Source organism: Eptesicus fuscus, chromosome 15 (assembly GCF_027574615.1).
Source record: "Eptesicus fuscus isolate TK198812 chromosome 15, DD_ASM_mEF_20220401, whole genome shotgun sequence".
NCBI classification, from domain to species: Eukaryota; Metazoa; Chordata; class Mammalia; order Chiroptera; family Vespertilionidae; genus Eptesicus; species Eptesicus fuscus.
In genome coordinates this window covers 61,188,238-61,214,039 of record NC_072487.1, presented here as the reverse complement: position 1 = coordinate 61,214,039, position 25,802 = coordinate 61,188,238, and the positions used below count along the sequence as shown (strand labels likewise).

General features: G+C 41.0%; 1 protein-coding gene across 3 annotated transcripts in view; it reads left to right on the top strand.

Moving 5' to 3' along the window:
- LPAR1 (lysophosphatidic acid receptor 1) overlaps positions 1 to 25,802 on the top strand; it is a 118,950-nt gene that overhangs the window by 69,819 nt on the left and 23,329 nt on the right. For all 3 annotated transcript variants that reach the window (XM_008141805.3, XM_028145851.2, XM_054727052.1), the window contains exon 3: positions 579 to 1,326. In XM_008141805.3, coding sequence (XP_008140027.1) covers positions 579 to 1,326 — 748 coding nt within the window. The remainder of the gene's footprint in view (positions 1 to 578; positions 1,327 to 25,802) is intronic.

The window sequence follows — 25,802 nt, the reverse complement described above, 5'->3', positions numbered from 1 at the left end:
TGGGCAAAGAAGCTTTGATCCATAGTGACCTCTTTGAAATGTTGGGACTGATGGTCCTTGTGGGGACTTGTATTAAAAATGTCTGTCACAGACAGGGCATTCTATGTGAGAACAGAAATGCTGAATAATAGGGCAATGATACCCTATCTATAAACCAGCTATGTTTACAGATTCCCTAAATAACAGGTCCAAGTCGATTTCACTGTGATAAATATTCCAGTTGTAATGCTCTGCAGAATTCTCATCTTTCTCATGTATTTTAAGTAAGATTTCTGGGCCATGTGGCTTTTCTAGTAAACATCAATGATGTGCAACCACCAAGCACAGACCTTGTCATTTATTTAACTCCAACTGTCTTTAATCTTGAAACTCTTGAGGACAGTAATACAGTGAGAAACCTTGAGGTTTCAACATAATCATAGAACATTTTGCAGAAGCAGATTTTCAAATTCTTTGCTTTTTTTTGGGGGGGGGGTGACATTTACCATCGAAATCTTGTGTTATCTATATGTCTTTTTATTTGGATTCTGTGGTTTCTTTTTTCCCTTGGTTTTCATCTTTCTTCCTTCCTCCCTCAGTTCACAGCCATGAATGAACCACAGTGCTTCTACAATGAGTCCATCGCCTTCTTCTATAACAGGAGTGGGAAGTATCTCGCCACAGAATGGAACACAGTCAGCAAGCTGGTGATGGGGCTTGGGATCACCGTCTGTATCTTCATCATGTTGGCCAACCTCCTGGTCATGGTGGCCATCTACGTCAACCGCCGCTTCCACTTTCCTATTTATTACTTAATGGCTAATCTGGCCGCTGCAGACTTCTTTGCCGGGTTGGCCTACTTCTACCTAATGTTCAACACGGGACCTAACACTCGGAGACTGACTGTCAGCACGTGGCTCCTCCGGCAGGGCCTCATCGACACCAGCCTGACGGCCTCGGTGGCCAACTTGCTGGCCATTGCGATCGAGAGGCACATCACCGTTTTCCGCATGCAGCTCCACACGCGGATGAGCAACCGGAGGGTGGTGGTGGTGATCGTGGTCATCTGGACCATGGCCATTGTTATGGGGGCCATTCCCAGTGTGGGCTGGAACTGCATCTGCGATATCGAACATTGTTCCAACATGGCACCCCTCTACAGTGACTCCTACCTGGTCTTCTGGGCCATTTTCAACTTGGTGACCTTTGTCGTCATGGTGGTTCTCTACGCTCATATTTTTGGCTACGTTCGCCAGAGGACTATGAGAATGTCTCGGCACAGTTCTGGGCCCCGGCGGAACCGCGACACCATGATGAGTCTTCTGAAGACTGTGGTCATTGTGCTCGGTAAGCGTTGTCTTGGCTGTCGCTTGCTCTACGGATTCTCGATGTCTTACTAGAAGCTTTGTTAGTTCAGGATAGTGGTGAACGATGGTATGAATATTCACCAGTAGGTATGCAGGACTTACAAGGGGATGAGGTACTTTTTTTTTTTTAATAGCAAAGGTGGAGATTTATTGAAGAACAAGTACAGGCTCCCACATGGGGAGAGGGAAGGATCCCACAGAATGGACTCCCACATAAGGAGGGGGAAAGGGTCCCCGGATGAGGTACTTTTTTATCAAATCTCTGTGGTGAAGACGGCATACGGTCTTTCTACAAGGACAGAATTAGCTTTAGAGAAATGCGTGTCTAGTGGCTTAGTGTACATGATGATGTGAAAGATGTCGTTGATGAGTTTGGCTATCAAGCATTGAAAATTCCAGCTTTGACAGGTTTTCCTGTAGTCCAGTTGTGGGATTTTTGCCTTGTGGTCTGTATGCAAGATTTTCAGATAGAAAGTGTTTATTGTGTAATACGAATATGCTTTCATAGATAGCTATGTTTATCAATCTATTTATAAATAAGTTATCTTTCACATTCTGTAATTGTCACTACACACAGGTATAGGTAGTATATCAAGGTTTTGTATAGATTTACTGCATAAAATGGATTTGAATTAATAGCATTCTCCATCTCTGTGAAAACTTAGTTTTTTCCCCCACTAATTTTCTATTTGTAGTAGTAGAAGTTAATTTATATTTTAAGGTGAGGAGCAAGTTTTTATTCTTCTATGTATACGCAAACAACTTTTGCCTTTAAATAACTATTGTTTTTCCTGGATGAAAAATTCATGGTAACGACCAGGAGGAATATTTTTATTTCTTCATTTAAGTACTCAGGGAATTAAAGAACATCTAAGTTCCAGGTCCTCTTCTGACCCCTGGAGATTTACCCACAAAAAGGATACACACAGAACATTTCTCTTGGAGCTCAGAGTGCGTCTTTTAAAAGTTCACCCAGTGAGAATTCGTTTAAATAATTACCCTATTGGATCACATTTTCTCCATAGACTATATTCAGAATAGTGTTTGATCACGTTTTTAAAAATATCTTTTAGCATTTCAGTTTTCCCCATGGAAATTCAGTGGAAAGTTCCTCTAATGCTCTTTGGGCCAATTTCTAAAGCCGTGTTGAATGAATGTGACCTGGGATTGCGTGGCTCCTCTGAAACTCCAGGACTTACATTCATTTAGTCCCTGGGAAGAGATGGAGCCCTAATCATCACGGAGTACACTAGCATTCTGGGTGAGGCATTGGTCCCATTTATTTTGATTAGGGCAAATGCATCGTGGAGGTCAGAGCTGGGTGTGCTGATTGAGACCCTCACGTAGACCTTAAGGATAAGGATGAGACCTGGGAGTTGCTGATACAACTGAAGCCCTGCCTGTAACTAACTGGACACAGATAATATTCCCACTGGGGACTCCAGCCCCTCAGATATGAGATTATCTTATTCCTTCCAACAAAGCTTAGTAGAAGTACAAAAATGGTTTCCCTATATATTAATTGGCACCAAAAACCTTGGGAATTTGAGCATACCTGTGCCATGAGGACATCTTTTCCATGATAGATGAAACACATCTTATGGGGGCCACATTTCCTATTATACCTCAAGTGCTGCTGCTCACAGTTCATAGAGCCGCTAGCAGAAAAGGACTATTGAACTTGGAGTATGAACCTGCCAAGTTCTTGTTTTGATTTTGACCTTTGTATAATGCCTAACAAATTCAGGTATGCAATATGCTTCAAGACTCATGTACATTAACTTTTGTGTCTCATTGGATTGCTTTGTAGGTTAAATGAGAATGATTTTGAGGGTTTATGAGGCAATAGTTTCAGTGTATATCTGCCCTACATGCCCCTTCCATCCCAGCACACCAACCCCAAACTTAAACATAACAAAAGTAATGTTGCCCTCTGAAGTTTAAGCTTGGAGACTCTGCAGATATCAAATACAGGTGACAACCTCTGGGAAAATAGCATTATTTGTATAGGTATGTATGGGAGAAGTTTTATGTGTATGTGACTGTAACATAGGAAAGAGAAATTAAATACATGGACTGTAGCCTTTTTGAGAAAAGCAGTAAGAATGGGAGAATGAGCGGGGCGGGTGGTTAGCAAGCTTAGAATAGGGAATTTACATCCTATGCAGATACTTGTCAAGGTGACGCCTGAAACCCATTCAAACAATGTACTCTGCTGCCTGAATTCTGCGTAGTCATGATTGCACGGAAGAGATGGGTTGGTCTTGTAGGAACAAGAATTCTAGTCTACTTGAAGCTCTTTTTATTGTAAATTAGTTTATTGACAGTGGGGTTTTTGGTGCACATTTTATTTTTAATATCCATCTCCCCTGCCAGATTGTCAGCTTTGTGACGATAGGCAAGGATTGCAAAGATGTGTTGTCCATTTTCTCCACATTATCTTCCAATCCAAGTACAACAGCTTGCAAAGCGACTGGCCATGTGGATGCTCAGTAAATAAAACTTATCTAACTTTCATTTATTTGGGGGATGATTATAGTTGGATTAATTGTGTAGAGAACCTTCAGTTTCCGTTTCACCATGGTAAAGTGACCTCTGGGTTGTCCAGTCCTCATGACCAGGAAAAGGATTTGTTGGTCAACAAGTCGAATTCCTGGGAGTCAGCATCAAATAAAGGCACCTTTGAGGTTTATGGTGGCAATACCTGTATCCGTTTCTAAGCATAAGGTTGTATGTAAGCAGCTTTTGAGTGAGCACTAGATCTTAATACTTTTATTTGTCATATTATTTTTTATTTATTTTATTTTTTAAAATTCATTTCAGAGAGGGAGAGAGCGATAGAAACATCAATGATGAGAGAGAATCATTGATTAGCTGCTTCCCGCATGCCCCACACATGTGCCCTGACCAGGAATCAAACCGTGACCTCCAGGTTCAGAAGTCAACGCTCAACCACTGAGCCATGCCGGCCGGGCTGTCAGACTCTTAGGTAGCATGAATCATTTGCCCTGGCCTGGTCTACCATAGAAATTAGTATTTGGAATAGCAGCCCTGTGGAGTGTAGGTACCATTCTGTATTTGTTACCTTCCTCTTTCAGAGGTGAAAACTTAGGGACAGAGAAGTTAGGCAACTTGTGCAAGGTCACACAGCCAGGTAAGCGCAGGAGCTGGAGGTCACGGCAGGCCCTCTCTGTTCCAGAGCCCATGCTCGCCTGTATCTCCATAATAAAAACCATCATGCGCACTGTGCTGGGTCCTGTTATGAAGTTTGAACAGCGCTGTGCTATTAAAATTGAAACATTGTGACCCCATTTGTTTCTGTTGATACTGCCTCGCTGCCTGTGCTTTGTTGCCTGGGTGGAAGAAAGCTTTAAGGAGCATTCCTTTCCTCCTTTTGTTTCCAATGATGACTCTCAGGACTCGCGTTTTTATCAGCCCTTCCCCACGCTTTGCAGTGGCGGCACCAAAACTGACTGCTTATGATTGAGTGAGTGTTTGGTTACAGGTATAGTTAACTCGAGGGTTTATTATCCCGGCATGAGGTCATGTAATCCTTACCCAGGCTCGAAGTCTCCCTACTTGACATTTTACCAAGAATTCCTTTTGAGTTCGTTACACAGTTGAACCAGAGTGGCAGGCAAGTTCTTCCTTATTTGACCACAGTCTGTCTTGACTTGTAAGTCCCAGCCTTTCCTGCTCTATTCTTTGTGATGACACTTCTACTGGGGATAATTAGAAGAGGAAACCCAGGATTTAGAAAGAGACAGTAATGGTGACCGTGTGCAGGTTTTTGCCTCTGAGCCCTGGGACAGAGTGAGGGACATACAGCAACAGAAATCCAGGTGGGGATTATGATCCTGTGGGGCTCGTTACACTCTTTTTCTAGTTTGATCTGTTCTGGCTGGAGATGATCACCACTGGAGCTAAATCACCCCTTATTACCTACATTCTCTGGGCCCTACTCTTGCACTGTTGATACCTTTACACCAAGGACCGTTGTCTTTCCCCCGTGTCCTACCGAAGGAACTGAGTTAAGATAGGGTCCTGCGTACCTTATCCAGGACCACTTTTGTCAGTAGCAGAACTGGAATTCAGCTGCAGGATTGTTGTAGACCGTGACCGTCCATCACAGGAACATACCATACAAGAGACTTACTGGTCGTGGTACTAGTGATGGGCCAGATGAGTTCAAGTCCATTGTTTTTTTGTTCACTCTGAGGAAAGATAACTTGGCCAATTTCGTGCTAGCAAATCCTTATGTGCTTCTCTTTCATTCATCAGACATGTTGTTGAGTGCTCATTGTATGCTAAGGGATAAAAAGGTGAGTGATACACCCCATTCTTTACAGAGCTTATAGTGCAGGAGAGGAGACTAGGAAAGAGCTGCAGGACAGTCAGGCCCAAGTGCTAGTAGAGGTCTGGGTAGGGAATCCCGAGCGGAGGGAAGAGAGGACCTCCCACAGGAGGCAGTACTCAGCTTAGTCTTCCTGATGGTGGAGGAGCTTGCCATGGTGTGGGTGGGGGTGGAGGAGAAGCTAAGCAGGAGCAGGAGCAAAGGTCCTTACGTTTGAGGAACTGAAAGTAGCCAGGTGCGATCAGCAAAGAGTAGGGACGTCCGACTGCATTTTGACTGGAGAGAGAGTAACGCCTTCAGAACACAATAAAGGGTTTGGGCTTTGGCCTGTACGTGATCAGAGATGCTGAAGGATTGATTCCCCAAGATAAATGACAGCAGTTCCTTATAGGATTAACCATGTAATTTATCATCCGAACCGAGACACTTTTATTTAAGGAAAACAGGCATTAAGTGGTTAGGGCACTGGGAAAACAGGCATAAACCAAGAATGGTCTGGTCAACCCAGAGTGTATGTCACCCTCCTTGTAGGCTCTGCTTTCTCTTTGCTTGTTTATTAATATTCTTTCTAGGTTTTCTTTCGGCATTTTAAGTGCAGAGCTCAACACTGGACTTGTTCCATTGTGTAAAGCTGGTAAAGAAGAACTTTCATTACAAAAAAAAAAAAAAAAAAAAGCAAGGATCTATCTAGATTTCGAATTTTAGAGCTGAAAGGGTACTTAAAAGCACACCATGTAACTCACTTATCTTACAAATAAAGAGACTGAAGTTTCCAAGTTGACTGAGAAATTTAGGACTGAGGTTTTAATTGGTGGCCCAAGCCGAGATCCAGGTTTGCTTTCTTCCCGGGGGCACTGTTCTTACTGCCTATGCATCCACCTGGTTCAGTCCGGTCCACACTTTCTTCCTGTGAGCATGGACATGTATCGACGGGGGTAGCTGGGATTAGGTATAAACACTGGCTATTGCCGTACCTGGCACCTGCAGAGAGGGTCCCCTGGAATTATAACCAGTTGGTAATCTCTGTAATGGATCTTTGACAAAGTCATGGGAAACTGAATTACTTGCACATTATGTGGTTTCCACATATATTAGTATCCTGTTAGCTTTCTTCATAACAGTGTTGTATTTGTTTTTCATTTGTCTTTTTTTTTATTGTTTGTTTTACCCAGTGTGTGTGTGTGTGTGTGTGTGTGTGTGTGTGTGTGTGTGTTCTCATTTATATTCTTTGAAGCAGAATGCCTCTGGGATCTACTCCTGACTCTGCCATTAATTGGGTGATTTAGGGCAATTACTTTCTCTATGCATTAATTTCTCTGTACTTTCATCTGTAGGATGAAGTTGGCCAGTTTGATTTTTAAGATTATTCTGAGTTCTCTGTATTACTCCATAAATAAAATGATAAGGGCCTAGCTACTGTGGATCAGCCATGTAGAATTTTCTAGTGGAAAACATCCATGGAATTGGAATAAAAGCAAGGGACGGTGACTTTTCTCCACATCAGCTTCTTTAATAATTAGCATTAGACATATATCCCCTACTCAAGGGAGTGGCGCATTTACAGAGGATCGTCTCAAAGAAATGAACTTCTTGCTTTGCTCTGCAGTGGGGAGCCGCGCGACAGGAAGGGAGGGCTTCCCAGCTGGTCCTGTTGCTGGGGGAAGGCAGTGGGTACAAGACTCTCTTATTCCCTGGCCACAGGTGACCAGCTGCACATCCTGTTGATGTGAAGAGGAACCAAAGCTACCCCGAGTCCCCTCAGGTCCCCGTGGATTCTCACTGAAGGCCTCTTTGAGGAAGAGCCCGAGAGAATATTCATGAGAGCTTGGATTGTTTGGCCAGCGCTGGCTTGGCACCGTGGGTGTGGGCAGGAGAGACACCCTGGGGAAGCCCCATCGTGCTGCCCAGACCCCAAAGCTTGGGCCGGCCAAGAGAGAAAACAAGTTTCAAATACCAGCTCTTTATACCCTTTTGTTGCTCCACTTTATTCAAATATTTTTACTCAAAAGGAACTTTAAAGCATAAACACAAATAAAAAATACCACATTAACCTAACAGAGTCCCTTTTGAGGTGTGGACAGAGCTGCCAGCACATGAGGCTCTTCCCTTATTTTAGGTCTGATGAGAACGATTCAGACCTTGTCTAGCTGAGACTCTGCGTTGCACAGTCATTTGTCCTTATCATTCAAGGTCATGAGGGGTGCACAGATTCCTTGAATGAATTGTGGTGACCACTGGTAATCACTGTTGCTTAGGACTTGAGAGCTTAGATTTGGGATAGAATAGGTCAGGACTTGGGATTTGAATTCTGACTCCTCACTTGTTAGTTTCATAACTGTGAGGCAATGACTTAATCTCTCTGCTGAGTCTCAGTTTCCGAACTAATAAAATAAGGATGGTAAAAACCTTTCTCATCAGGTGATTGTGAGCATCAGATGAGCTGATTCATGTAAACCACACGGGAGGGACCTGGCTAATAAAATACACTTACTAAATGGTAGCGAGTATGATGACTCCTTTTCCGTTTCCTCCCCTTCTTTCTTTCTCTTTCTGACACACCCACATTCCCTCCCCCACTCATTTCTTTCTTTCTCTTTCTGACGCGCCCACACGCACCCACCTGCCCACGTAGGCAAATAGTGAATTTGGTGGTTGAGATGGTGCTTCATTTCTGTGACATGGGATAAAGTGTGTTTTAGCAGCTGTTGTCTCTAATAACAGGCTGTAAATTTTATCTGAGTGACCTTTGCTTTTCCGAAGATACATCAGTACTGCAGAGTTGCCGGCATCTTATTTGTCGAGCCTCAGCCCTGTGTATGGAAATTTCTAGTAGCACCACAGGGAATGGCATTTTTGGTCTGGTAATTCCCTGGAGATGATTAAATGGTGTTGACCATTAAAATGCAACAGGCCACTTTGTCAGTATCTAATTGAAAGGGTCATCACTCCTTCACATGGACATGCAAGGCTTAGGACACAGCTAGCAGCCCAGTCAGTATCTAGGGCATCATTCTGTTTCCTTCTGATCCTCAGTGAAGGACCATTTCTGTCATAAGTGGAAGAAATGGCAAGTGGATGGGTCATGAGTCTTTATTGCTGTTGTTCAGCTGGTCCCAACTTACAGTGTGACCACTAGCGATTCCTTTATCCTGGGCTTCATCACTGCTCACCTACGAGGACAAGGACGTTTAACTCCTTCTACTTTCTCACTGCTACCTCGTGAATCTCTTTGGAGCATCGTTATGGACATTGCACGGTCACTGGGCTTTATCTTACTTCCCAGCACCTACAATAAGGCCCCGTCCTTAGCATACTCGAGATGTTTTTTGACTGAATAAGTGACATACACCTTTTATTCTGGATGGAGTTTTACAAGTTCCCTACTAACAATAGAAATATACTTGTGTAGCCTGATATTCAATGTGATTTAACAATGAGTCTCATTCAAACAAATCTTTGTTAAAAGGTAGTCGTAAGGCAGTTCCACATCTTGCTTGTCGAGGACATTTTTTGAGGCTAAGTTCCAGTGTGAGCTTATTAATAGTAGTTATTTTGTCAACAAACAGGTATTGGATGTCTACCAGACCCTCTGTTAAGGCGTAGGGATGCAAAGGTCGGTGAACACATGGACCTTGTTCTGAAGGAGTTCTCATTTTAGTAGATCGTGATAGATAATTTAAATAAATAAATTAATAAATAAATAAATACAATACAATACAATACAATATAATATGGTAAGACATGCAAGGTGCTATGGGAGTGCTGTCTTCTGGTTTGGCAATGCCAGCAAGGACTTCCTTCTGAAGGTGTTGTCTTAAATGATGTGTAGGAGTTTGCCATGTAAACCCAGGGCAATAAATGATTTCTATTAGATACCCTTTGCACTCTGAATTGCATTCAGTATTCAATTACTTCCTTATATTGCAATTAACATGTCACTTAGATATGATAGTAGCTCCTGTTAGGCTTGTGTATTTCTTGTAGATTGCTGGGAGTGGGAGGGGAGGCTTGTATAATTTTAAGGTAATATTGTATTTATAATATTTTTGACTGCATTTTACACTGGTATAATACATTCATTTTTTTGAATTGACCATAGTTAGCAGATTCCCATAATCAAATTGGTTATAAAGTAAATGAATTTGAATGGTTACCGACCTATAATGAAAGCGATGAATTTCTACACGTGCAAATTAACACCCATGGAAAGTAAGAAAGGTTCTATAGAGACATTGTATATCACGGAGAGGTCGTTGCCAGGAAATGTTGACCCCCTGCACTTACTATAAGCACACACACACACACACATACAAATTGCCAAATTTAGCAAATAAAAATCATTACATGGGACATAAATATACTAACAAAACTATTCATTTATTATCATAAAATCACATTTAACTGGGCATCATGTATTTTATCTGGCAACACCAGCACACCTGGCATTTAACGTCAATAAAGCATTTCAGATGACAATCATCTCTATAAGTAGATTTGTCTTACAGGTTTTCATAATATCCTGGGGATCCATTTAAGTACATAAGGAGTTTCACCTATTTAATGCTTCTGATTTTTTGTTTCGAGTTGTCTGGAGAAAAATAAAGGGACAGTTCTAGTTTATAGAATCTTACATTTGTTTCTCAGAAATTACGTGTGCGTATGAATAGGTAATGTTGTATACCTCTGGTTCAAAACGGGATTACCTCCTTATACATATTCTTTGTTGTGCTCTTTGAAAACATTTTAATGAAATCTGTTTTTCCATATAAACAAGGATTTTTCCTTGTGTTTCTGCCTGCGACTTTTTTTTTTTTTTTTTTGAGGTCTAACTACAGCCTGTGCCTCTGAGAAGCTACTTTCTATTCATGTGTTTTAGTGAAGATGATAGTGTCTAGACTGAGTGTGGTCATGGCTTTACTTAAACCCTGGCAGGACTCGTCCACCAATAGAGGGGTTGTTGTAATGATCCAAAGCAAATAGGACATTCTAGGAGGGTGACACAGCAGTAACAGGGTCTTTTTGAAGAAGTGGGATTTAATCTGGCATCGGGAGACTGGAAATTCATGGCTTCACCTATTTATCCTGCCCTGGTTGACTTTTGTTGACACAAAGAACGCTGCATTTTAAGTCGGGTTTTCCATGAGTTCATTCTAAACAGGTATTTCTGCACTTGAAAAAGCGTCCCTTCGTGTGGCAGGTCTGAGTTCATTTGCTCGAGTTTTTTTCCTTTCTTTGGGGAGAGAGGAGATAGTCCTGAGGAGCCCCGGCTTCCAGGCCCTGCACAGGAGACTGATGAACTGGAAAGCTGACAAGCGTTTGCTGTAGCCAGCAAGTGATTCGCCATGTTCTGCTGGAGAGATTTGCTTTCCTAACCTCACTGAGCACGTGGTGTCCGGGAATACTGCTTGGTATATTGCTCCAGCCCAAAGGGAAAAAGCTGAGCTATAAATCGAGGAGCTGGAATTGGGTTTCAGGAGAGGTTGTATTTGGACAGCCTACAGAGTACATATATAATGATCAAATAAACAGCAGTTGTAGAGATTAGAGCACTAGCTCTATTTAATTTGGCAAATTCTAATGTCCTGGGGAGGGAGGGAGATGTTTTTGTTAAAAAAATATGATTCCTAAGGCATGTACTCTAGCATACTTACAAACGACCAGTGTAGGAACCACTTATTTAGAATAGGAGACAATGCTGTAGAAACCGAATTTGAATAGTAAGTTTAACTGTAGTATAAATTATTACATTGCTATTGCTAAGATAGTAAGGTTGATATTATTTTATAATGGAATTTCTTAATATTTTAGTTCAATATGAATTGGTTCTACCACTTTTAAGGCAAGAAATCTGTCTCTAAAGCATGCATACATTTAAAAGGTATTAGAAGCAGGAACAGAAATAATGAGAAACAATTAGAAAATTCATTTATATTTATTGATATGTCTATAATACATTACATAATAAATGATTTACTGCTGTTACATTATATGTTCAATGTGTTGCCCCTCAGCCATTATTGAATGACAACTTTACTTAATAATGTTGTATGTAGCCTTATTACTATGTAGCTTATTTTGGTTATGGGTTATTTTGACTCATTGTTTTGATTAGACTTTGAAGACATTATGTAATATCTTTATGAATATAGATATTTAAGTCAGAAGTAGAATAACATTCAATTTTTGTTGAGAAGGTATCTACCTTCATCCTTTCAACAATTTACTACATAACAATTACTACATTCCTTTCAACAATTTACTACATAACAATTAAAACATTTCTAGTTTGCAACATTTTTCATATTTAACTTAACCGAAATTTTTTATGAGGCTCAAATGTTTTTGTAAAGATTATAAAATGACTGCTTCATTTATCCATTACTTTTTTCTGAATATATAAAATTGTAACAAAGTGTTTACCATTGTGATTTTTCATTTTTCCTCTTGCCTTATTTTATAGCTAAATTTTATTGCAGATACTTGATTTTGTGTTTTTTTTTAATATGTAATAACTCTTACTATGTACAGTTTGAGCATTAATTTTATTTTAAGTTACTTTTATCTACCAATTTTTAACTTTTCCTGTGTCAATACTTATGGTTATGAGAGTTTCTAAAAAAGAAAAATAAGGATAATACTGTTAACAGTTGAATGCTTACTAGACATCAAGACACACTAGTCTTGCCCTAACCCAGTGGTTCTCAACCTTTCTAATGCCGCGACCCTTTAATACAGTTCCTCATGTTGTGGTGACCCCCAACCATAAAATTATTTTTGTTTCTACTTCATAACTGTAATTTTGCTACTATTAATGAATCGTAATGTAAATATCTGTGTTTTCCGATGGTCTTAGGCTCTATAGCAGCGGTTCTCAAACTGTGGGTCGCGACAGGTTGAGAACTGCTAGCAGGGTCGCCTAAGACCATCGAAAAACACAGATATTTACATTACGATTCATAACAGTAGCAAAATTACAGTTATGAAATAGCAACGAAAATAATTTTATGGTTGGGGGTCACCACAACATGAGGAACTGTATTAAAGGGTCGCGGCATTAGAAAGGTTGAGAACCGCTGCACCGGTTTGGCTCAGTGGATAGAGCATCGGCCTGCGAACTCAAGGGTCCCAGGTTAGATTCTGGTCAAGGGCATGTACCTTGGTTGCGGGCACATCCCCAGTGGGGAGTGTGCAGGAGGCAGCTGATCGATGTTTCTAACTCTCTCCCTCTCCCTTCCTCTCTGTAAAAAAATCAATAAAATATATTTTAAAAAAGACACATTAGTTCTACTACTTTGCCCCAAATATATATGATATAAAATATTTTTTAAAATATATTTTAATTGATTTTAGAGAGAGAAACATCCATGTATGAGAGAACCATCAATTAATTGCCTCCCGTTTCACCCCTACTGGGAATCAAACCCACAACCTGGGTATGTGCCCTGACCAGGAATCGAACCAGTGACCTTTGGGTGCATGGGGCGACATTCAACCAACTGAGCCACACTGGCCAGGGCTGATATAAAATTTTATGCAAGAATCTTAATCTCTGAATTTTAGTTTTATCAACTGCCAAATATAGATGCTGTAATGTAATTTGTGGGAAGATCATAAATGATAATGATTGTGAGAGCTATTTTTACAGGAAGTGTCACATAAATATAAGCTATGACTGTTTTTGTAGCTGCAGCTTATAAAGTAGTAATTAAAAAAAGGGTTGGAATGCTAAGCAAGAAGTGTGACCGATTGTGGTTGCAAAGGCATCAGCTATGTTCTAATTCCTGATTTGCTGCCTACTGGTTGGAATGACTTTGGGCAATGTACTTAACCTCTACAACCGTTTGCTCATCAGTGCCATAAAGGGCTTCGCTGCTTCAGTGTTTCTCCGAGTGCGGCCCAAGGGCCACCCGCAGCTGAATCCCCTGAGATGCTCGTTACACAAGCTGATTCCCGGGCCCCAGCCCAGCTGCTGAAGCAGAACCTGTGTGCTGGCATCTGTCTAGTCGTCTAACTTCCGTCACACACACCTTGAGAATGACAGCGATGAGTCTCTGGCTTTGGTTCAACCTTCATGGCATTCAACTTGTTCTTGCTCATTTCGAATGTCTATTTTTTTACCTTTTTCAAAACGGACACATTATTGGTACCACTTAAACGTGGGTGAGGACCTAAGATGGCCCCACACCTGTGTCTTTGCACACCTGCTTTGCAAGGGAGAGGATGAGGAGAGAAAGGTAAAGGAAGGTGAGGTTAGGGAGAAAAAGAACACAGCACATCCAAATGATGGAATATGATATACCAGTAATCACCGGGCACTGAGGTTCTTATGTTCTCTGTCTGTCTGTCTGTCTGTCTCTGCTGTTACAAATAACACTCCGATAAATATTATCTAATATGAATCTTTACTTTCCTCACTGAGACTTTATGAATCTTGATTACTTATAGTCTAATGTTCTCCAGAGAGTTTGTACCAATTTATACTCCTACCACAAGGGAATGAGAATATTTAGTTACATTCATGTCAATATTTGATGGCTTCTTTTTTTTTTTCTTAAAAGTGCATGTTGTAACCATTAACATTATATTTACTCATGAGGATAGACATTGGCAAACCTAGAAAAGAGGTAGAAACTTTTCCAGGATTTAGAGACTAAGAATACACAAAAATAGAAATGCATTTAGTCCCATTTAAATATACAGTATATACTAACTTGAAGTTCTTCATTTCATGTAAAGGTCTGATGTATATTAATTTATTTAAAAACCTAAAGGCCTAGCAGCTGAACACTATAGCGGGGAGGTAGGGGGGACGGGGAGACCAAGTGTTCCCTCTGAGGTGCCAAGCGCCTGGATTCTAATCCCCGCCCTACTGCATGCCTGCAGAGCCAGCGTGGACAATGTTTTCAGTCGCTTCAAGCTTCTATTTCCTGGTCTGCACGATGAGAGGCAGGGCAGAAACAGCAAGACCTCAAAAGATTAAGTAAGATAAGATACCAGGCTTGTCAGAACGTGGTAGACACTATTACAAAATACATGACGTGGTGTTTTCATCGAAAGATCGTATTGCTATGTTGAGAACTAAAGTCGCTGGATTCATCTTCTTCGTTCTAGACTTTCATTATATTGTGAGCAGAAGGGGCGGGCCGGAAGAAGAGGGCCCACCTGGCCTCCCAAACTCAGTGAGGCAGGTTTCTCCTGGACTGGATGGTGTTTCCATGTCAAAGGATTCTGAAAACGGATACACAACGCTCACTTCTGAGATCCCCCGCTTTTCTGTCTTCCCCAAACAACTCCAATCCCTAATGCCAAGGTCCCCATAATTTCTCAGTGAGCCTTATTGTCTCAGTCACTTTTTCCAGTACCTTTAGGCCAAAAGAAATACCTAACGGTTTCATTTATTAAGAGGTTAAATCAATTTAATAAGTGCATAGGTCCTAATAAATCAGGAGCCGTTTCATAAAACAAAAACACATAAATTGGAAGAAATATTTTTAGCTATTTCTTAACAGCAGTTATGAAGAGCACTGCACAACTTCTCGAAACTTGGTCTCGGACAGGACACTGCTGTCTTCGTATCCTGTTCCACACTGAGTTTTACACAATACTCGATTTTTATCACTAAAGACATGTTGCAAAGACGTGACGTCATCAACAGGAATGTAATGCCATCTAATGTTGAAACTGTGAACTACTTCAGGCTAGTAGTTCACGTGGCATCTGACAGATGTTGGGTGTGACTGTTTTCTCAAATGTAGAATTCAGCAGTGTTCCTTTACATTCACTGTGGAACCCTAAGGTTCCTCAGGGTCTAGTGTGGGGACCAGGGCCCTACTGTATTTCTGGTTTCTGGCTTTACTTCAGTTTTATTTTGCTTTCTTCTGGCTCGTTGACTCTCTTGTTTCCTAGTTCCTGCTTTTATTTATTTCTTGGTTCTAGCTATCTAGTTTCCTTCCCCTTTGCCCGGGGCCATTCTCTGCCTGGTCTCCATCCAGCAACAGCAGAGTCTGTTTCTGCTCCTGGCCCTCCTTTGCAGACCTAGATGGAACCCTGGAGGCCCTGTATGCTTTGGTGGCCAGCCATAGGTCGGTGACTGTGCTGTCAGTCTCCAGTTCATGACTCCAGGGAGCATCATTGCCATTGTAGGCGGCCTAAATGATATGCCAGTGATGTGGTTTATCTGTAGGTGTTGATCTGTGGCCGTCTCCCTGTGGCGTGGGTGGGCATGCCCTCCACACTGGACCTCCCCACTCATTGGGGGCGCTCTTTGCCTTATAGCAACAAAGACCTGCCCAGGCCACATCTCATGGCCGCTGTTCTTGGCATGTCAACCCAGAAAATAATCTGAAGCAGGCGAGTGGCTAATTGTGGGTTCTGAACTCGACTACTTGCTTTGATGACCTGGGTTTACCACTTATTGCTTAATTTCCTGAAACTTCAGATTCCTCATCTGCAAAATAGAGATAATAATAGGTCTTATTTTGTGTGAGAATCAAATGAGAAAATAAAATGAAATAAAATAAAACATGGTGCCCCTTAGCATAATGCCTGACATTAATAAATGTTACAAAAGCACTTACACTTTTTTCCCCCCATTTAATTTGAAAGCAACTATGCAATTTACTTTCAAATATTTCAATTGATGCTAGGAATAAAGTAACAAACCATTAATTTTTAGAATTTAGTATCTGTCTTTGCCAGTTTATGAGAGAAAACATCAATATTAAAGTGAAAAGGTACCTAGCATTCATATAACATTTGGTTTATATATACTAAGGTATCTTCATAGACATATAATCTCTTAAAATTTTCATGACAGGAATATATATTGTGTAAATATGACAGTGTAGATACTTCTCCCCATTTTAGAGATGGCAAAACTGATAATTCAATATTTGAGCCCATACCCCACTCCAGCATTTGTAATTTCAGTGTTAGTGCTCCTTACTTGCTACATTGCTACTTTTTAATATTTTAAAAGTTAAAATGAAAGAGAAAGGTATAAAGGAAAATAGAAAGGAAAAAGTATGATAATTGGTATTCTCTTTGCTCCTCACTTGCTCTGCTGCCGCCTTTAACATTTCAAAAGTTAAAAATGAAAGAGAAAGGAAAGGAAAACGAAAGGAAAGATGATTGTTATTCTCTTTGATTTTTGTGAACAATGAACATTGGCTATTTCGGCTGTGTCTAGTACAATACACTTAAGTGTTATAGTAGTTTTAACTAGTGTATAAGAATCACAACACTTTGAAAAAAAATTGCCAATGCTTTGTTAGAAATAATTTCAAAAGAGAAAATGCGTAGCAACCTTTGAACTGCATATTAAAAAATATATAATTGATCTTGGCCGGTGTGGCTCAGGAGTTGAGAGTCAACCTGTGAACTGGGAGGTCATGGTTCGATTTCTGGTCAGGGCATATGCCCCTGTTGCGGGCTCAATCCCCAGTGTGGGGCGTGTAGGAGGCAACCGATCAAGGATTCTCTCTCTTCATTGATGTTTCTCTCTTTCCCTCTCCCTTCCTCTCTGAAATCAATATATATATATATACATTCAGGGGGGAAGGGAGAGGGAGAGAGAGATAGAATCATCAATGATGAGAGAGAATCATCGATCGGCTGCCTCCTGCATGCCCCCCACCAGGGACCGAGCCCGCAACCCAGGCACATGTCCCTGACTGGAATTGAACCCAGGATCCTTCAGTCCACAGGCCGATGCTCTATCCACTGACCCAAACCAGCTAGGACTGTAATACAAGAATTTTAAAGCTCAATTTCTGAATGACAGAAAAATTTGATAATTCAGTAAAAAGAGAGACAAACTCTCTCTCCCCCCTCTGCTCCTTTCCCCCAATGTTCACATGCCTAACCCTTTCACCCGTGCTAGAGCCTTTACTGCCTAACCGCTTTCTGGGCACAGAGGCATGGAAATACATCATCAGGGTATAATTTTCAACACAGCACAGAGCACATGCTATTATGGAACCAAGTCGCAGCAGAATAGCCTGGCCTTAGACTATGTTTTGACCTCAGTGTTAGAATGGAAATGAAACCTTGGCTCCTTCTTGCAGGTCTGTAGGAAGTTTGCTGTCCCATGCTTTTTGGTGGTTTTCTTGCCCAAATGGAAAGTGGGGGGAGAACAAATGGTCTTGTAACTTTGGGGTTGAAGGCATTGACTTGTGTGTGCTGAGTCACTGTAGTAGCTTGTGTCTCTGTCGGCTGACTAGAAAATCGTGGCAGTCATAGGCTGGCCAGGCTAAGTTTCTCGCCTCCTGGAGGCAGGTTTCTTTGGGTAGCGAGCACTGAATCCTCGCAAGGACACTGTGTGATGGTCCTCCAGCCAAGCATCATGGATATGGTGGCAACAGTGTTAGTTTAAGAATCTGAAACATTTAATGTGGGAGAACTTGCTAAGTACGATGTAAGCTATTAAGAAAAGTGTCTGGTGTCAGTCATACCTCAGTAAAGGGATGTGAAAATAAACATGAAGGCTACCAAACAAAGTAAATGATAGAAACTCCTGAAAAAGAAAAGAGTCTGAGGTTTCCATTCCATTTTTTTTTCTGTTTAGTTAATATTATAAGGCAATTCCCATGCAAGTTGACTCCCTGTGTTAGTTTTCTATGCTGCATAGCAGATTACCACAAACTCAGTGGCCAAAATTCATTGACTAGCACACAGTTTTAGTAGGTCAGAATTCCTCGCACCTGTTGCAGGAGTGAGGAACTTTCTTTCTGCCAAGGGCCATTGGACATTCATAACATCATTCTCGGGCCACACAGAATTATCAACTTAAAAATGAGCCTGCTATATTTGGTCAAACATTTAATGAACTCACCCCTAATGCCTTGGAAGGGCCAGACCAGATGATTTCGAGGACCTTATATGGCCCGAGGGCTGGACGTTCCCCATCCTTGCAAGGGTTCTCTGTTCAGGGCCTCAACCAGCTGAAACCATTGTGTTGACTGGGCTGCATTCTCATCTGAAGCTTAGACTGTGGAAGAATCTGCTTCCAAGATCTTTCTGGTAGTTGGCATAATTTATTTCCTTGTGATGTTGGAATTCATGGCATCTTGATTCTTCAAAGTCAGAAAGAGAGAGAGAGAAAGAGAGACGAGAAGAGAGAGAAGAGAGAGAGAGAGAGAAGAGAGAGAAAGAAGAGAAGAGAGAGGGAGAGAAGGAGGATGAATCTGGTATCTGTGCCTTCCAGTCTCTGGCCTCTAGAATCTGTTTAAAAGAACTTCCTTGATTAGGTCCAACAGACCAAGGATAATATTTTTGATCAATTTAAAGTCAATTTAATTACATCTGCAAAATTCCTTCACTTTTGCCATCTAACAGAACCTAATCAATAGAATGATATTCTATAACCATTGCCATATTCTATTTGTTTGAAGCAAGTTACAGGTTCTTCCCACACATAAGGGTGTGATTCATTGGGGGTCACGTGTGTTTTGAGTACAGTTGGAAAAAAGATAGCTTTTGAAAAGCACTTTTTAAAAAGAAATAAATGTTATTAGATGAAAGACTAAAGGATGGAATATTATGTATTTAAATCTACATTTATTGTTTTTAAATAATTTGCCCCAGAAATATTTGTCTTTCTTAAAGAACGAATCACGTAACACTTCCTTCTTGAGTTTTTCTCTTCCTTTGGCTACTGAGACATTAGTCTTTTTTTTCCCCCTTCTTTATTTCTTTATTGATTAAGGTGTCACATATTTGTCCTCATCCCCCCATTCCCATCCCACACCCCTCCCCACAGATGCCCCAACCCCCTGTTGAACTTAACCATTGGTTAGGCTCATATGCATGCACACAAGTCCTTTGGTTGATCTCTCCCCCCTCCCCCCACCCTCCCCTATCCTCCCTCTGAGGCCCGATAGTCCGATCGATGCCTCCTTATTTCTGGTTCTGTTCTTGTTCATTTGTCTTTTCTGATTCTCCTGTCTCTTGACTTATCCCTTTACTTGCACCTTCTCCACCCACTCTGCTTGCTTTTAAACACTCACATCTCGAACCTGACAATCCCTTTGGTGAGGACAGCCAGAAGTCTATACCCCCGACTGCTTACTTCCTGAGCACAGTGGCACGAAAACATAATCGTGATGTAATGGTGACCCTGCAGATAACCAGCAACTTTTAAGCTGGGATCAGGTTGTAATCTGGGTGTCTGCTGAATGGCCTGTGGGTGACAGACTGTTTGGATTTCGCTGTTAAAATAGGAATGAAAATGTATTTTCTCGTTGTTGGTCTGTAAGAGACGTGCTGGTTCCATTCTTGTTGGGTATTTTTATGTCCAAGTAGCAATATTACTGAAATCGTTTTACAGGCATGTGCAGAGTATGTGCCTGTGTTTATTTATACTCAATGTTGTGTAAAAAAAAAAGGGGGGGGGGCGGAGATTTAAGGCAGCTTAAAAAGATGCACACAGTTCAGAGGACAAAGTTGAATTCAAAATAAGCAAGACAAGGAGGGAAAGGGGAAAATAAATGTAAGAAAATGACATGGAGTCACAGAAAGGTATGCTTGATAGCAGTTAAGGCAGAGGTAACCACAATTAGGTTCATGAATTTTGGCCATAAGGCAGGATCAGGAGGAATAGCTCCTCTGAGTACAGAGTCCAAAGAGACCTTTCTTCACCTGTGATGGCCACATGGTGTGATGTACGGAACAACTCCCAGCATTGGACTCATGCATGGCCGTGTCCCCTAGGTCACTGCTGATAACACTTCTCCAGGGAGGCTGGTGGCCTGCGGCCAAGTGCAGCTCAGTGAAAGCATTTCTGTGGGGCTTGACTATCTAATATACTGACCGACTCCATCTAGAATGACGTTTAGCATAGTATTTCTTGGTCTTTTTCAAGCTTATGGCCCTCCCCTTCAACCCCCCCCCCCCAAAGTTTAAGAAATTTAAACATTTTATTATCCATATCTTGGATTATGTTTTAGAAAGAAGTTATTTTATCTTCCAACTATAAAGGTGTCATAGTATTAACAATGCACATACACAGCACTAGGAATTCTGCTGTATCTTCTCCCAGCAGCCTTTAAGAATCTTTATTTCCGCTTATGTAGAAGAATGAATTATGCAGTTTGCCATGCATAGTATTTTGTAGTTCTTCTTTCAAAGTTTTTTTCCCCCCAGATATATTTCCTGATCACATCTGGACACTGTTATTTTAAAACTTCTAGTTAAGTATAGAATGTTTGAAGTCCATGGAGTTTTTTGGGGTGCTTTTTTCTGGTGGGGTGGAAGGTGGGGCATACGTAATTAACATTCTTTAGAGAAAACCCGAGGAACTTCAAAAGACCTCTATGTCATGAGGAGACTGCTCCACCTCATGTGCAAGGGAAGAAAGGGGCTCCCATGGCCACACGAAGGATCCTCGTGATAATAATGGTTGTCCCATGGGCAAGGGACTAGGCCTCCTGGCTCCGGGTCACAAAGGCTGCACGAGACATTTATGAACTATTCACTAATTTGTTCTTGATTATCAAAGTAAATCACACCTGATGTCAATGTTCTGTAATGTCCAGAAACATTTCAATAAGAATTCCAGCCCTAACCGGTTTAGCTCAGTGGATAGAGCATCGGCCTGTGGACTGAAGGGTCCCAGGTTCAATTCCGGTCAAGGGCATGTACCTTGGTTGCGGGCACATCCCCAGTAGGGGGTGTGCAGGAAGCAACTGATTGATATTTCTCTCTCATTGATGTTTCTAACTCTCCCTCTCGCTTCCTCTCTGTAAAAAATCAATAAAATATATATTAAAAAAAAGAATTCCAAAGTTGCCATGCATTTGACCACCATCATTTTGACATGTTTCCACCCAGTGCATGGTTTTCCATGGCACTGTCGCCTTGCGGCTCAGCACGGAGGCTTCTGGAGGCATTCGGATGTATCTGGATTTGGAACTCAGCCCCACCATTTATTAGTTGTATTGCCCAGAAAAGCTTCTTGAGCTCTCTGAACCTCAGTTTCCTCATTTGTAAAATAGAGATAGCAGGAGTGTCTACCTCATAAGGTTATTGCAAGAACTACATGAGAAAGCATATCTGATGAGTGCAAGGCATGTGGCAAAGGCTCAATAGAAGCTGGCTATGGTGTGTGTACAAGTATAAAAATATATACAGCCATATTATATTGATGCATACTTGATACTGCTTCCTTTATCCTTAACATTTTAAATCTGCCAAATACGTTGCCATAGGGTGATATCATTCTATACTTACCTGTTTATTTTGGTCATTCATATTGTTACCATGGTTTAAAAATTGATAATTTGATAATTTATTAAATTATTATATTGAAAGATACTCAGGAGTAAGCAGGGAGATACAAAAGAAGGCAAACTTATTCCATTTCTCTTCTTAGGGAAGTCAGTTACTGTTTCATAATTGATGATAGTAAGTATAGAAAAATAAGTTAAAATATACATCTAAAGACTTTAAACTGTTTATATCCTTTTATGTCTTTTTACTTCTAGGAATTTATTGTGAGGGAAAAATGTGTACAAAGATATATATGTGTGTGGTAGTATGTATATGTGTGCATGTATGTATAAGATGTTCACAGGTTTGATTTCAAACATGGTTTTAAAGATCCATTTTGTATATTTTATTTTTCAAAATTTCTACATTATTTACTTTTTACTCTCATGATCATAAAATAGCAATAAACATTAATTTTTTTAAATGAAAGGTAAAGAAAAACTATGAAATCCTAAACACAGCAGTTTAGGAGTACAGTTATACAGAGCTTAGAAACAATTTAAAGTATCCTGAGGACAATGTCTGTGTCTTAAACATATGACCCATATGCTACACATCAATGTGATGTGTACAAAGAGGCCCTTATCATTCCAGTCATTGAATTCAGACTTTTATTTTTAACCTGTGAGATCATGTTCCTGTACAATCCAGGTGGTTAGACCTATTTTCAAGGATGGGGTTAGCATTTAACTTAGTTGGAAGAGGTAAAACATTCATCTTTAAGGAGAAAAGTGAAACACAGAAGCAGCATCTCAGCACACAAAATAAAGCAATCTTGTTTTTGAGCCTTTAATGAGGAAAGGAAGTGGGCAGAGGGAGAGAGTCTTCTGTCAGAATACTCGATTAGGCATCCTCCTTTTAAGTAGGAGCATTCTGCCTCCCTTGATAAGACTGCCAATCTGGGAAGAAAGAAACCATGAGTTATTTTCTCAACCAAGATTGTTCTAGATGTTTGGTAGAAACACATTAAAGACATTTGTGTACTCAATGATAAAACTGTTTGAAAGTTAGGGAGCGAGCTGCATTAAGAAGACAAAGGGAAGTATGATTAGAATTGAGCACGGGCTGGGAGTTTGTAAGTTCCTGGTTATGGAGCTGGCTTTCCCGGGGAAGAGTGATGGCATCCTTTGTGGGCAGGAACCGAGGGGGGAAAGCAGTGGGGAACTTCTCCTTTTTGCCCCTCATCCCCTGCCAAAGATAAAGGGCGAGGATACCTGAAGCTTGGACACATTTCCTTAATGCAATGTAATAACAACCAGCCCCCTGCGGAGGAATGTAGCAGGTACCGAATGGAACTTCTTAGCCATTCCCTGTACTGTCAGCATCTTACCCTGCCTCTGTGTTCTGCAAACTAGTCACTTTGGTCTTTGTAATTAAAAATTCAAATGGATCCCCACTGCGTAAGTCTGATAGGCTCATCCTTCTAACCTCATATTGCAGCCTGTTCTTCAGACTTAGTTCCCATAATTCCCCTTCACGTACTTTACTCCATCCCAAATGGGCCATGGTTCCTTGGGCCTATCATGTGCTTATCTGGAGGTCTAGTCTGGTTATTACATGGTTTTATAGTATCCAAAGCTAAATATAGACATACTTACTTAAAATATTTAAAACACATTTCTCACTACTTTTGCAAAACTTGAACTTAGAGACTTTTAGAATCAAGTGTGTGTGTGTGTGTGTGTGTGTGTAATAACAAATTGGTGCTGATTTTCATGTCTCTTAGGAGGATGAACTTTTCTATTTTGGTTCTAGGATAGACTTGTCATAGTGGTAAATACTACCTTTGTAAACCTGTACTTAATGTAATAGTGGCTGCTCTAAAAATCTGTATTTTCCATGGGGCATGGTCTGGTGGAAAAATGCATTTGAGTCAGATAACTTAAGACTTTGTTTCCATAAAGACAGATAGAAAGATAGCACCTGTTATATGCCAGATGAACATTGGATTTGAACATAGACCTCAATTTGAATGATAGCTTGACAAATCAACTGAATTCAACTTCAGTTACCTCATCTGGGAAATAGGACAACCGATCCTACTTCACACATTGTGTTGAAGAGGAAATGCAGAGTGTCTGCCAGGGATCCTTGTTCAGTGCCTCTTGCCCTCCTTGCCGTATTCCTGGGCCAGACCTTCCTGAGCTGGATGGAGTGGCTCTCCCAGGTTTGACCAGTTGCTCAATCTACTTGAGGCCAGCCCTTTTACTAATGGGGCCATCCCAAGAGAGGCAAGATTAGCAGGCCTTTCTCATCTCGCCAGTGAAGAAGGTCGGACAGAGTGTCCCACTGACACTTAGATGAGAATCTCGTAGCCCTTTTCTTGGGACACAGTTTCTGAGTAATGAAAAAACTGTGATGTTGAGACGTTGTTTTCAGCAGGAGACAAGACAGCCCATACTTTAATATACTACCTAAATTTGGCTCACATGTAGACTCTGACAGTTTCTATAGTTGATAAAAGCCTGATATTCAAATATTAGCTCCATTAAAAAATGTCAGCACTCTCTGAATGTGGGATGCCTGAAAATGGGCTTTATTGTGAAAGAAGAAGCTCATTTAATCTTTCCTCTTCTTTCTTTGCTGTTAGAAGTAAAAACAGTTAAGTGAGAACTTGCAGTCAGAAAAAGGTCCGTGACCTCTATTAATTCTCCTTTTTTGGTAAACTGTCATTAAAATACAAGAGTTTTTCTTTTTCAAAGTCTTCTATTCTGCCTCCATGTCTGGGATCAGACCTTTGCGCCTATAAAGAAGTCAGGATTGCCTCTGAGGGAGGGAGGTTCTTGGCAGTGTCCGTGTCTCCAAGCCCAAGGTTCATGAGGCTCTCGTCACCTTCATGAGGGAGAGGGGTCCGAGAGGAGGCCTCGCTGATGGGTGGTCAAAAGTAGGACGTGTGTGGGAAGAAGCTGAGTTTGTCTTTCCGTTTTCTCTCATTAAGTATTCAGAGGCTGTGATTTAACTGTTTTGTTTCCGCATTGCTTTCGTGCTCTCCTCTCTCCCTTCCACTGTCCTCAATGACCCAGATTGCTTTCCATCTGTCTGTCCACTTCCTCTCTCGCTCCGGGTTTTCTGCCTCTGAGGTTTTCTTTACACAGAGACAGCGTCTCCCCAGCCTTCCTGCTTTCCCACTGTCCGTTGTGCAAGGACCAGCCCTTTTAGGTGTTCATTCCATTATCATAAACTGAGAAACAGAAGGTAGTAGAAATAGGGGGAAGGTACACCAAGGGGTCAGGACCGTACAAATCTTCACCGCTCTCGGTGTCTGGTCTGTAGTTCTCTTGTTCCTCCTGCAATGCAAACTGGAAGTCCCATTGAACTTTTCCTGTGCGCGGGACACACCAACTCTCCTGAAAGGACACTGGGCACGCCTGCCGTTTTCTTCAACGAGGTTCTTCCCAGCACAGTCGGTCTCTCAACTTCCCGAGGAGCTGCGTCTGAATTTACAAGGCTTTCTGGGAAGTTGTGCCCATGTCCGGGAGTTTCTGGTCCACAGAAGAGAAGGCATTTCTTCATAGTGTCTAGTGAACCCTGCCACCCAATGAATCTTTCTCTGAAAGACTAGGATGTTCTATTCAATGCAATTACTAAAAATATGTTTAGCCTCTTAGGTTATTATTCTACTTTATATTTCCATTTGGGTTTCTTTCAAAGAGTCTTTGTGATTAATTTACATAGGCGATTCCTATTTTAAAACTTTAATGATTAACAGTAAATTATCATAGTGTAGGCCCTTTAATAGTAAAAAGACCTACCTAAACATTTATTAATATTTTATTGTGTTAATAAATCATTGTAAATTCATCTTTTTGAAAATCTTAAAATATTTTACAATAATT